The 12404-nt window shown below is 39.6% G+C and overlaps 1 protein-coding gene across 1 annotated transcript in view; it reads right to left on the bottom strand.

Annotated features, from left to right (window-relative positions):
• Positions 1–12404, bottom strand: part of gnl3l (guanine nucleotide binding protein-like 3 (nucleolar)-like) — a 36384-nt gene that overhangs the window by 495 nt on the left and 23485 nt on the right. Inside the window, exons 13-14 of the mRNA XM_034167283.1 lie at positions 11669–11835; positions 11406–11580 (exon numbers count right to left, since the gene is read on the bottom strand). Of these exons, the coding sequence (XP_034023174.1) occupies positions 11406–11580; positions 11669–11835 (342 nt within the window). The remainder of the gene's footprint in view (positions 1–11405; positions 11581–11668; positions 11836–12404) is intronic.

Raw genomic sequence — 12404 nt, 5'->3', positions numbered from 1 at the left:
AGCATTCATGATATGCACACTCTTAAGGCTATGAAATTGGGCTATTAGTAAAAAAAAGTAGAAAAGGGGGTGTTCACAATAATAGTAGTGTGGCATTCAGTCAGTGAGTTTGTCAATTCTGTGGAATAAACGGGTGTGAATCAGGTGTCCCCTATTTAAGGATGAAGCCAGCACCTGTTGAACATGCGTTTCTCTTTGAAAGCCTGAGGAAAATGGGACGTTCAAGACATTGTTCAGAAGAACAGCGTAGTTTGATTAAAAAGTTGATTGGAGAGGGGGAAACTTATATGCAGGTGCAAAAAATTATAGGCTGTTCATCTACAATGATCTCCAATGCTTTAAAATGAGGGAAAAAAAAAAAAAAAAAAAAAAAAAAAAAAAACAGACGCGTGGAAGAAAACGGAAAACAACCATCAAAATGGATAGAAGAATAACCAGAATGGCAAAGGCTCAACCATTGATCACCTCCAGGATGATCAAAGACAGTCTGGAGTTACCTGTTAAGTGCTGTGACAGTTAGAAGACGCCTGTGTGAAGCTAATTTATTTGCAAGAATCCCCCGCAAAGTCCCTCTGTTAAATAAAAGACACGTGCAGAAGAGGTTACAATTTGCCAAAGAACACATCAACTGGCCTAAAGAGAAATGGAGGAATATTTTGTGGACTGATGAGAGTAAAGAGAGTAAAGTTGTTCTAGTAACCAAGCAAAATCTTGGTTCCAAACCAACAAAATTAATGCCTCGCAGATGTGAAGAAATCATGAAAAACTGTGGTTATACAACTAAATACTAGTTTAGTGATTCACAGGATTGCTAAAAAAGCAGTTTGAACATAATAGTTTTGAGTTTGTAGCGTCAACAGCAGATGCAACTATTATTGTTAACACCCCCTTTTCTACGTTTTTTACTAATAGCCCAATTTCATAGCCTTAAGAGTGTGCATATCATGAATGCTTGGTCTTGTTGGATTTGTGAGAATCTACTGAATCTACTGGTACCTTGTTTCCCCTGTAACAATAAGAAATATACTCAAAACCTGGATTAATCTTTTTAGTCACATAGCACTACTATTATTCTGAACACTACTGTAAAAATGTGTCCACACATCACAGGATCAAGAATGACACCTTAATGTTTTGTGTACCATGTACATAACTGCACAACAATGGAATAAAAGAAACAATTTGTAAAATATGGAATTTAAAACCAATTTATGTCTTGGTGATTAAAGATAGTCTGTTTCTCTCATAATATGTTGAAATTCCTAAGACCATTAGATAATCAGTAAAACACCTGTAAAAACCTTGTAACTCTTAGAATGGCCTAAGCAGTGGGTCACCCTTGTGGGTCTGGTCTGTTTTCTTCCTCATTATCACCAGAGGGAGTTTTTCCTTACCACTATCACCTATGTGCTTGCTCAGGGGGGTGTTGGTAAGGTTAAACCTTTGGGCCCCTTCACACATAACACGATTAAACTCGACCAGCGCACGAAGAAGAAACTGCATGCCAGCCGTGAAAAATCTGAGCTACCTCCAACGCCTCATACACCTGTTGCTGCAACTATTTGTGCACACCAGCGGTTGAGAGACAGAGTGTGCCCTGTGAGAGCCCATTCGATCCCTCGTGGCAGGTGTCGGCCAAATTCCAGGTGACACGCGAACATCTAATACTGCTTGTGGAGCACTGAGCAAATGTGTGGCCATTCGTGCTCTTAGCACGAAAATAGTGAGCAGGCCAGCACTTTTGTGCTGGTTGTGAAATTTGTCTAAGTCCCCCATGACTGTGGCGTGGCTAAGTACACATGTGGCATGCACGAGTGTCGGCTCCCCCCACAACATATGTGCTTGTGTTTTGTGCGCGCCCCCGCAGGCAAGGCGCCTCTCATCTGATCAGAGTGACACCTTGGTCTATGCTCTGAATGGGCAGGGGGCGGCAGCTGTTGACATCTTTGGTCCTAAAAGTCACAGCTGCAAAATACGTACCGTGTTTTGACAGACAGGACCTTACAACTGTCCACCGTGACGTGCATGTGTGTGCTTGCTGTTCTCACGTGGAAATACATAAAAAAAATATATATATATCAGCGATAGGAGGGGCTTCCGGGTCATGCTAAAGATGGCCGCATAACTTTGGTGCTCTCCGACAGTACTGTCAGAAAACCTCCAGGAAAAGCCAGTGAATTTTAAATCTTAAACATTTTTATCAAGATGGAGACTAGGGGAGGTAAAGGACAGAAAAAAGTTAAGGACACAGAGCTAAATTACGAGGAAATACAGTGTAGCTGGAGCGGCTCCTCCTAGGAAGACGAACCCGAGAGAGCTAGCTTGGATAGCATACTCAAAGAACTGAAAGATTTTAGACACCACAGTAAGAAACAACTTTCAGACATTCAACAGACTCCGCATAAAACATATGATCGACTGGATGAAGCGGAAGGCCGTATTGACGAGATGGAAACAGCGATGCAGTCAGCATCAAATTTATTGGAACGGCTGGTACAACGGCAGAACGGTATTGAAGCTAAGCTAACAGAACAAGAGGCCCGGGCTCGGAGAGATAACATTAGAATCTACAATATCCCCAAGCAAGCAGAGGGGAACAACATGGTTTCCTTTTTGGAAAAAATGCTACGGGAGTCTTTGGACTTTTCATCTGAGGCTGAAGTAAAGATTGAAAGAGCCCACAGAGCGCTGGGATCCAAGCCCACTGACTCGTCAAAGCCTCGCTCCATCATTGCTAAGTTTTCTATCTCCAGAGTCAAAGAGGAGGTTATCAGGAGAGCTTGGCAAAAGAAGAAAGTCTTCTATGACAACAAATGATTCTACGTGGATCATGACTGCCCGCCGGTTATCCTTAAGAAACACGCTGAGTACAGCCAGGTAAAGACAGTGCTCAAAGAGAGGAAAATCAAGTTCCAAACTCCATATCCTGAGAATATGCGAGTGTTTTTTGAAGAAGGGACCCGGCTGTATCAAAACGCAGCCGAGGCGACAGCATATATGTCATCATGTGGATTCTCGGTCACCGTCATCTCACCCCTCATTGACCCGTTTCAGCATAAGCTACAGCGGCGTTCATCATGGCAGAGGGCCGGGGACAAGGACACGGCAGCGCGGAGGAATGCACCCCCACAAGCAAGTGAAGATACCCAGCTGCGGGTTGTAGAAAAACTACAAGAATTCAGGCAACAGACCGCTACACATGAGTAACTATCATCGATACTAATTCAGATGGTTTTCTTCCTCAAAGCAAACGCTATCTATGTGTTCCGGAAGAGAGAGATAGGAAAAAAAAAAAAGTGTTCCCTTTGTATTCCTGATTCTGATTGTAATATAATATGTCAGACATGGACACCAACTGTTATGAGTACTGACGTAGTAGAGCAGGGGTGGCCAAGTTCGGTCCTCGAGAGCCACCTTCCTGACACTCTTAGTTGTCTCCCTGCTCCAACACACCTGAATCCAATGAAAGGCTCATTAAAAGTCTGCTAACGAGTCTTTCATTGGATTCAGGTGTGTTGGAGCAGGGAGACAACTAAGAGTGTCAGGAAGGTGGCTCTCGAGGCCCGAACTTGGCCACCCCTGTAGTAGAGCCACCTGCACGGGCCCTGCACGGGCCCTGCTCTTAACTCATTGAGTGCCAGCCATTTTCAAAGTTCAGAACATCCCAGTGCCAGGATTTCTTCAGCATTTGAGTGTTTTTCAAGACCCATAGAAAACTGAGTTCTATGTCCATGTCAACAACAAACATACCAAAAGAGAAGAAAAGAAATTGGCTCGATGACGCGTCTTTGGTGCAGGGCGTTACTATCGGAAAAGACGCGTTTTAGAGTCAATGGCATCGAGTGAGTTAACTCGATTGAGCCTCGAGTGAGGCTTTCCCCAGATTGGAGCTCTAATAACATTGCGAGCCCACTGAAGGTTCAATTTTTTCGAACCTCTGCACTGGAAGAACACCCCCCACACAGAGTTTTTGGTTAGAATTTTTTAATAAGTTTTTTCTCTGTTCACGTGTTATTGTTCAAAGTTTTGAGGATGCAACGGGTTTATGAACACTATACTGAGAGACTGTTTTTTAATTAAAAAAAGCTATGACTAATGGTATAAAATTTGCTTCATATAATGTCAATGGGGTTCTGAACCCGATAAAACGAAATAAGATACTATCTAAATTAAAAAAAGAGAAGGTTGAAATTGCCATGCTTCAATGCTTAATGTATATGCTCCCCCCGGCAGTGACTTTATATTTTACAGAAAACCTTTTGAGCTTATGACACAAGCAAATGGCATTGCTATCTGTGGGAAGGACTGGAACATGAGACTCAACTCAAGGCTTGACTCGTCAAACTTCATTATTCAGAACTCCTGACAAAAGAAAATTAAAATACTAATGTCAGACCATGGTATTATAGATACTTGGAGGAATCTCTTTCCAACAAGCCGTGATTATACCCCATTACTCTCATTCACGCACGGTATACTCAAGGATTGATTATTTCTTTACTTTTAAACAGGATTGCCACCAGATACAAAAAGCTGACATAGGAAATATTGATCTGTCAGATCATGCCCCCATTTTTTTGACCTTAGAAATTAACAGTGAACCCAAGAATACGCTATGGAAACTGAACACAAATGTGTTATATGATCTGCAATTCACCGAATTAACTAAAATGGACATCACGTTTTTTTTTAAAATGAAAACCAGAATGGAGAAGTGAGGCCAGAAATTATCTGGGACTCACTGAAAGCATTCATGAGAGGTAAAATTATATCTTTTTGTTCATATAAAAAGAGAGAAAGACAAGCCAAATTGAAGGAGTTAAAGAATTAAAAGAGCTCGAGAAAAAAACAATAGAATCGAGAGCTTAATATAAAACTAAAACTTGTAAGAAATAGAATAAACGCAATGTATCAACAGGAAATACAAAAGAAGATGATCTACACTAAACAAAAATATTATGAGTCAGGTTCCAGATTCGCCAAATTACTTGCAAGCAAATTACAAAAACAATAAGCAGACAATACAATACACAAAATAAAAGATCCAATTTCGAAAATGTGGGTGTATAAACAATCTGAAATACAAGGTGTTTTTCAGAATTATTATAAGCACTTATACACACAACCAAATTTACAAAATGTTCAACAGATAAACAATTTTTTGAAACAGCTCAATGTATCTACTCTGTCTGAAAATAAAAATAGAACACTTATGGCTGAAATAACAGAAAGAGAGCTGTTCTGTGCGATATCAAGTCTGAAAGCAAACAAATCACCTGGTCCGGACGGTTTTCCTGATGAATGGTATAAAAAAATTTAAAACAGAGATATTACCATTTCTACTTCTTCTTTGTCTTTCGGATGTTCCTGTTAGGGGTCCCCACAGCAGATCAATCGTTTCCATCTCACCCTGTCCTGTGTATCTTCCTCTGTCACACCAAACACCTGCATGTCCTCCTTCAGCACATCCATAAACCTCCTCTTTGGCCTCCCTCTTCTCCTCCTGCCTGGTGGCTCCATCCTCAGCATCCTTCTCCCTATATACCCTGGGTCCCTCCTCTGCACATGTCCAAACCATCTCAATCTCACCTCTCTGACTTTGTCTCCAAACCGTCCCACCTGAGCTGTCCCTCTGATATGTTCATTCCTAATCTTGTCCATTCTTGTCACTCCCAAAGAGAATCTCAACATCTTCAGCTCTGCCACCTCCAGCTCTTCCTCCTGTCTTTTTGTTAGTGCCACCGTCTCTAAGCCGTACAACATAGCTGGTCTCACTACTGTCTTGTAAACTTTCCCCTTCACTCTTGCTGATATTCTTCGGTCACAAATCACTCCTGCCACATATGCCAGATATTACCATTTCTACTAAAAATATTAAATTTGTCTCAAAGATGGAAAGATGCCACCTTCATGGAAAGAAGCAATTATTTCAGTAATTCCAAAAGAAGGAAAAGATCCACTTAATTGTAGCTCATTCAGACCCATTTCCGTTCTCAATAGTAAGTCCCTTCGGCTGCTCCCTTGTTTGTACTCGGGGTCGCCACAGAAAATCCAAGGTGGATCTGCATGTTGAATTGGCACAGGTTTTTACGCCGGATGCCCTTCCTGACGCAACTCCACATTAAATGGAGAAATGTGGCAGGGGTGGGATTTGAACCCGGAACCTTCTGCACTGAAACCAAGCGCATTAACCACCTGGCCACCACCCCTGCTGTCATTTCTGTTCTCAATATTTATTATAAATTATTTACATGAATCCTGGCAAAACGATTAGAGGGAATTTTAGTGACCCTTATTAACACTGATCAAACAGGCTTCATCTCACAGAGACAAACGTGATCATATAAGACGCACTCTGCACATAAAGAACCACATTAAAAAGAGGACGATTCAGGCAGCTTTGGTCAGTCTTGATGCAGAGAAGGCCTTTGACTCTGTGAGCTGGTGCTTTTTAATATAAAGTACTAGAGAGATTTGTCTTTCATAGTAATTTTATAAAAACAATTAGAGCAATTGTATATACAAAACCAATTGCTCAGATAAAGATAAATGGACATTTAACAAATTCATTTGAACTGGAATGTGAGACTAGGAAAGGTTGTGGGCTCTCACTTATTTTGTTCTCCCTTTACATAGAACCTCATGCTCAAATGATAAGACAAACAAATGAAATAATGGGAATACACATCTCTGGAGACATACACAAGGTGGCACTATACGCTGACGATGTCCTTATATATCTAAAGGAACCAACTAAATCATTGCCTATATTATTTGTCTAAAAACATTTGGCAACTATGCTGGATATAAACTGAATGTGAATAACACACAGATAATGACATTAAATTACGATCCTCCAACAAATTTACGCAAAGAGCTAAAAGTAAAATGGGACTTAAATACTTTAAGATACTTAGGAACTGTAATTCCCACTGAAATTATGACAATAGCTAAATATAACTACAACGAACTTGTTGCAAAAATCAAACAAGATATTCAGAGATGGTCTGCTGTTCCCTTCATGAATCTAACTCAAAGAATTGAGTCAGTAAAAATGAACATATTGCCAAGATTTCTTTTTCAAGCTCTCCCTGTTGAGGTTACTAAAAAGCAGTTCGTGGAATGGGAAAAATAATCTCTAGGTTCATATGGCTGGGAAAAAAACCACGAGTGAGATTCAAGACATTACAACTTCCTAAAGAGAATGGAGGAATGGCAGTACCTAATTTGAAAGACTACTATTACTCAGTGCAAATCAAACCCTTATTAAATTTGTGCAACCCTGAGTATCAAGCTAGATGGAAGGACATTGACTCTAATGTTCTGTCGGACCCCCCATTACAGGCAATATTAGGGAACAAAGATTTAGGAAGAATCCTTAATGAAGTTGAAAATCCATGGCTGGAGTCATCATTAAAATCTTGGTCAAAAATGAAAGAGGAATATAAATTACATAATAATTTGAAGCTCGTGAGATGGTGTGCATACGATCCTGACTTTAAGCCCAACCAAATAGACACTGAATTTCACAATTGGATACTTAAAGGCATAACAACATACTACTCTTTAACAGATAAAGGAATATTAAAGGATTTTCAAACTCTCATGAACAGTCAATCTGAGAAAACAAGATTTCTATAGATATTTGCAAGTGCGCCACTAAATTAATAAAGAAATAAGTTTCCCTCTCGATGTGCAGGAACCGGTGCTCAAGGAAATACTAAATTCATACAGTGCAAAATAAAAAAAAGGTCTAATATCTAGATTATACAAAGGGTTTATGAGTAAAAAAAATCATGTTCAACACAATATGAAATGGGAAAAGGATGGCTCCATTATAATGACTGATGAAGAGTGGCTTGTTTACTGTATTGTTTACTGTACTGAATGCGTGTGGAAATGCACAAATTCACTCTTGGAGAGAATTCAATTGGAAATGCTTAATTAGATTTTTTTATCACTCCAAACGAAACATCTTATTGTAATGGGGAGGAACCTAAGTGCTGGAGACAGTGTGGTAGCCAAGATGCCAATCATTGGCACATATTTTGGGACTGCCCAATAATAAAACAATTTTGGAAGGACGTACACAAAAATATGGAATCCATATGCAGAGTTACAATACCGTTTGAATTTACATCTTTAATTTTGGGTAGGACCGAAATGCAAACAACCAATGCATATTTACCCCTGTATATAGAATTTTAATAACTGCTGGCAAAAAGGCTGTGACTAAGCACTGGCTCCTCCCTGAACCACCAAATCTTGAAAAATGGATAGAAATCATGAACGAAATATCCCAGATGGAATGAATGACTTTTTCACTCGATTACAAATGAGTAAATTTTCAGAATTATGGTCAAAATGGTGATTTTATGTTCAGGCAAACCAAAATCAATATGCAGAAACTTTGAACGCACAAGATATGACAATATAAAAAAAAGGTACTTGGAAAAGTGAGAATTAGTACTTCTATTTTTTGTTTTTGTTCTCCTTTCTTTTTTGATGTTATCTAGGTTAGTCATGAAGATTAAGTCTCTTGGTGATGTTTGTGTTTTGTTACAATGCATCCAATGTTTTATAGTTCTGGTTTATTAATAACAAAAAAAAAAAAAAAAAAAAAAAAAAAAAAAATGAATGAAACATTGGGAATGGAATTGGTCAACAGTCACATTCTAATTCTGTGACCATGAGGGACCCAGTGATTTTCACTAATTATATACCAATATCCACTCTGTCAGTGTCCGGTGACTGCAGTAATTATTTATATACCCTGCTGATGGCTGGACATAATAAGACATAATGAGAGAGCACTGCTTCATTCATGTCATTTCATGACTGTACATCTGTGACCATGGGTCAACTACAGAGGAACAGATGGTTCATACTTGTATTGTCCGCTCCATAAGAGGGATTCAATAAATTCAGAGATGAAAGTGGTGAAACATAAAGCTGAAACCCAAACTTATCCCCCCCCTCTGAATATTTTTGAATTCTAGAAGCTCTGAAATGCAATCTGGGGCTATTCCAGACAATAAACTAGTGAGTGCAGCACCCATTTGGTGAAACCCCCCCCCCCAACTTTTCTTATTCAAAATCACTTCTCTAGCCCTTATTAGAATGGAGCAGTTTTCTATCTTGGCAGATAGTTCCGGAGGAAATGCTGGAGGAAATCACTGAAGAAATGAACAAATTTAAAATATGGACTGACCGAAACAAATTGTCATTAAACTTAAACAAAACAAAACTGTTATTTGGGACTTGCAGAAGGAATGAGCAAGTACAAATACAGATAGATGGGGTGTAAATTGAAAGCGTTAATGAAAATAAATTCATTGGGGCAATAATAAAATATGAGAAAATCAGTTGGAAACCACACATCAAATAAAAACAAACCAAATTATCAAGTAGCATTTCAGTGTTTAAAAAACGCAAAATATGTTCTGGATCACAAATCACTCTTCACTCCTTTCTTTTGTTATGTTCAAAAGATCGCACGTAACCGCGATTCCTTAAGTTCTGTCAGGTTGTGAATGAGGCGAATCGTCTCCACACACACCCCATATTCAGTTGCTGAACAATTCAGATCGCTCCAGTTTGCTCCTCAAAATCCACAGCAGAAGAACTTTGTTACTGCATGCTTAGTTGGGCTCTGTGCCATGGAGTGGTGCAGAGAGGAGGAGACAGAGAGCCAGATGTGTGGCTCCACGTGGCTCTCGTCTCGCGAGTTTTCCCAAACATCAGGCACATGCAGCAGGTGGAACACCTGCAGGAGCACACTGATGAGCATTGGAAGGAAACTTTTAGCTGACTTGGCGTCACTGTCCTTATTCGGCATACTGCAGCAACGAAACTGAATGCGGTGCAGCAGGGTTTAATTGTGCACACATCAGAGAAGAACACTGTCATGCTCTATTCAAGATCATGACTAATCAAGATGGATCACACGCTCAGTTGTGAGCTCCACGACATGAGGCAAAATGAGGGTGGTGCATGACATTCGTGGAAGATTTTTTGACAGCCAAAAACATGCTCTATGAAAATCATGCACCAACACGCACTATTTAAAAAAACCTATTCAGTAGGGCTGCAGCTATTGATTATTTTAGTAATCAAGTATTCTATGGATTATTCTGGTGATTAATCGAGTAATCAGATAAAAAGTACTTTTGCGTTTTAAAACATTAACAGTCCAGGGCTCTCTCTAAGTAATGGCACAATGTCACTGCATCATCACGGAGATTGTCAAATTTAATGTATCCCTTTCCATTTTGCTGGGTAATTATTTATTTTTTCACACCTTTACACGTTTTGGATCTAACCTGGTGTCAGGAGCTCAGCCAAAGTCAGGCCAAAGTCTTGACATTTTGCTGAAAGGGTGATGGCTTGTGACTTTGTTTTTTGTTTTCCCAATCTGTAAAATTTAACCATTTTTATTTATTTATTAAGGTGGTAGACTGGGTCCCTGCATGAATTTCTTTTTAACACTCTTTCTGTGATTCAGCCAATGCATTTCATTTTCAGCTGGAGGTTTAACATGCAAGCTTCACAGTCACAGTTTTTTTTATTATTATTATTAATTATTATTATTATTATTATATTTGAGTTCCTGTGTTTGTGATGCATTGTGTGTTGCCCAAAAAAGCAAAAATTAAAAAGTGAAACACTCATTACGAGTCTAAGCAAAACACAGAAGAAAGAGTGGACTTCTTCCAGAGACTGTCTGTGGCCGGGATGGAGCTGTGTGAAGCCACTCACACCGGGCAGAGAGAGGCAGCAGCTGGCTGCCGCGCGCAGAGTGGCCAGCTGATGAAACTGTGTTTTTTAAAAAACAAACACACTGTTTTGCTTTAAATGCACAGTAAGCTATTTCAGATGATCAGCGTGGACCATCTTTTTCCTAAAAGGCTTTATTTCACTTTGTTTGTCGCATTGGAAAGCTGTAGCTTTTGTACTAATTTGATTAGCGCATGCTGTAGTCTTCTTCTGTTAGTTTTTCTGGGGACATTACAGTGCCACACACAGGCCTGTCATATGTACTACAACGTTAAACGAAGCATCGAGGCACAGAATTTGCCTCGAACATTTTTTGTAATCGAATTACTCGACTAATCGTTTAAGCCCTACTATTCAGATGCACTAAATCACGTTAAGAATGTCAGGAACGTGCCAAGAATGATGCAAATATGGCATTCATAACGTGTCTTGCCTATGCGTAATCGCAGCATTAGATGGACTCAATCACGATCATCTGGATTTGTCTGTCTTGGTACCACTTTGTTTCCATTTTCTTATTTTTATTATGATACATATAATAAATGTGATTCCAGTTAAGGTCTAGAACCTGAAAATGTCAAACCACAGACAACATGAAGTCTTCATTTGAAGCACAAATGTATACTAACCAGCTCTTTTTTGTTTCTTTTTCCTCTTCTTGTTTGCAGCCAGGAGGGCTTGGCCTTGCTGGAGAGGGTCGACCTTCATGATATCCTTCAAATCCGGATACCTGGGTGGAGCATCAATTCCACACGAGTCCGTCTTTGACTTCTGAGATTTTATCTCCACAATCATTGGTCCAAACTATTTTGAGCATTACACAACAAAAAAAATATGAGCTGACTGAACAGTTGAAGTGCACTGAAATCGTGATGATCTCTTTGTTTCACACCTCCGAGTTCTGGTCGTCTTCCATAGATTCAGTTCCATCTTCAAATTGTGGCTCTGCCTGGGAGCTCCCCTCCAGTTGCACGTCAGAACACGGCTCGCTCTGGCCCCCCTGTGTCATCCCAGACGTTTCCATGCAGAATCCCATTTGGACATCAGGACAGGATGAATCTGAAACACAACAAGTTACTTCAGATTTTCAACAAAAAAGTAAACTACATTTTTGGCTTTGGAAGCATGGAGATGGTTTTAGGAACTTGGCCCCTACCTGCATGGTTAAAAGACTACTCTCATCTTCACATATAACATATTAAAGATGATTAACAACAACAACAACAAAAAACTTTACTGTAGCTTTTACTATATTTTCAAGTATGCGGATGCCTATTTTTGATTTGTGCAAAAAATAACTACGATATTAAATAACCTGTGTCCATATCCTCAATCAAGCTCCTGTAATACTAATTATTTGTATTTTCCAATCACACAATTTCTCAACCAAGAAGGTTAAAGTGTAGGTGACATCAAAACATGCACAAATAATCACTAAAAGTGATGAAATGCCAATATTTTAAAAAAATCCTGAACAAAAGTCCAAGTGCGCAGGTGAAGGATAAACAACAGCTGTCTAAAGCCTGCGCTCTATTTCAGCCATCAGCTGTGGCCATATTGTTGCTACGTCATCACCAGAATGGCACCTGCTGATTCAAGCCCAAATCAATTGTAAACACAGCGGAGGT

The sequence above is a fragment of the Thalassophryne amazonica genome, chromosome 3, assembly GCF_902500255.1.
Source record: "Thalassophryne amazonica chromosome 3, fThaAma1.1, whole genome shotgun sequence".
Taxonomy (NCBI): domain Eukaryota; kingdom Metazoa; phylum Chordata; class Actinopteri; order Batrachoidiformes; family Batrachoididae; genus Thalassophryne; species Thalassophryne amazonica.
This window is presented reverse-complemented; position numbering and strand designations above follow the sequence as displayed.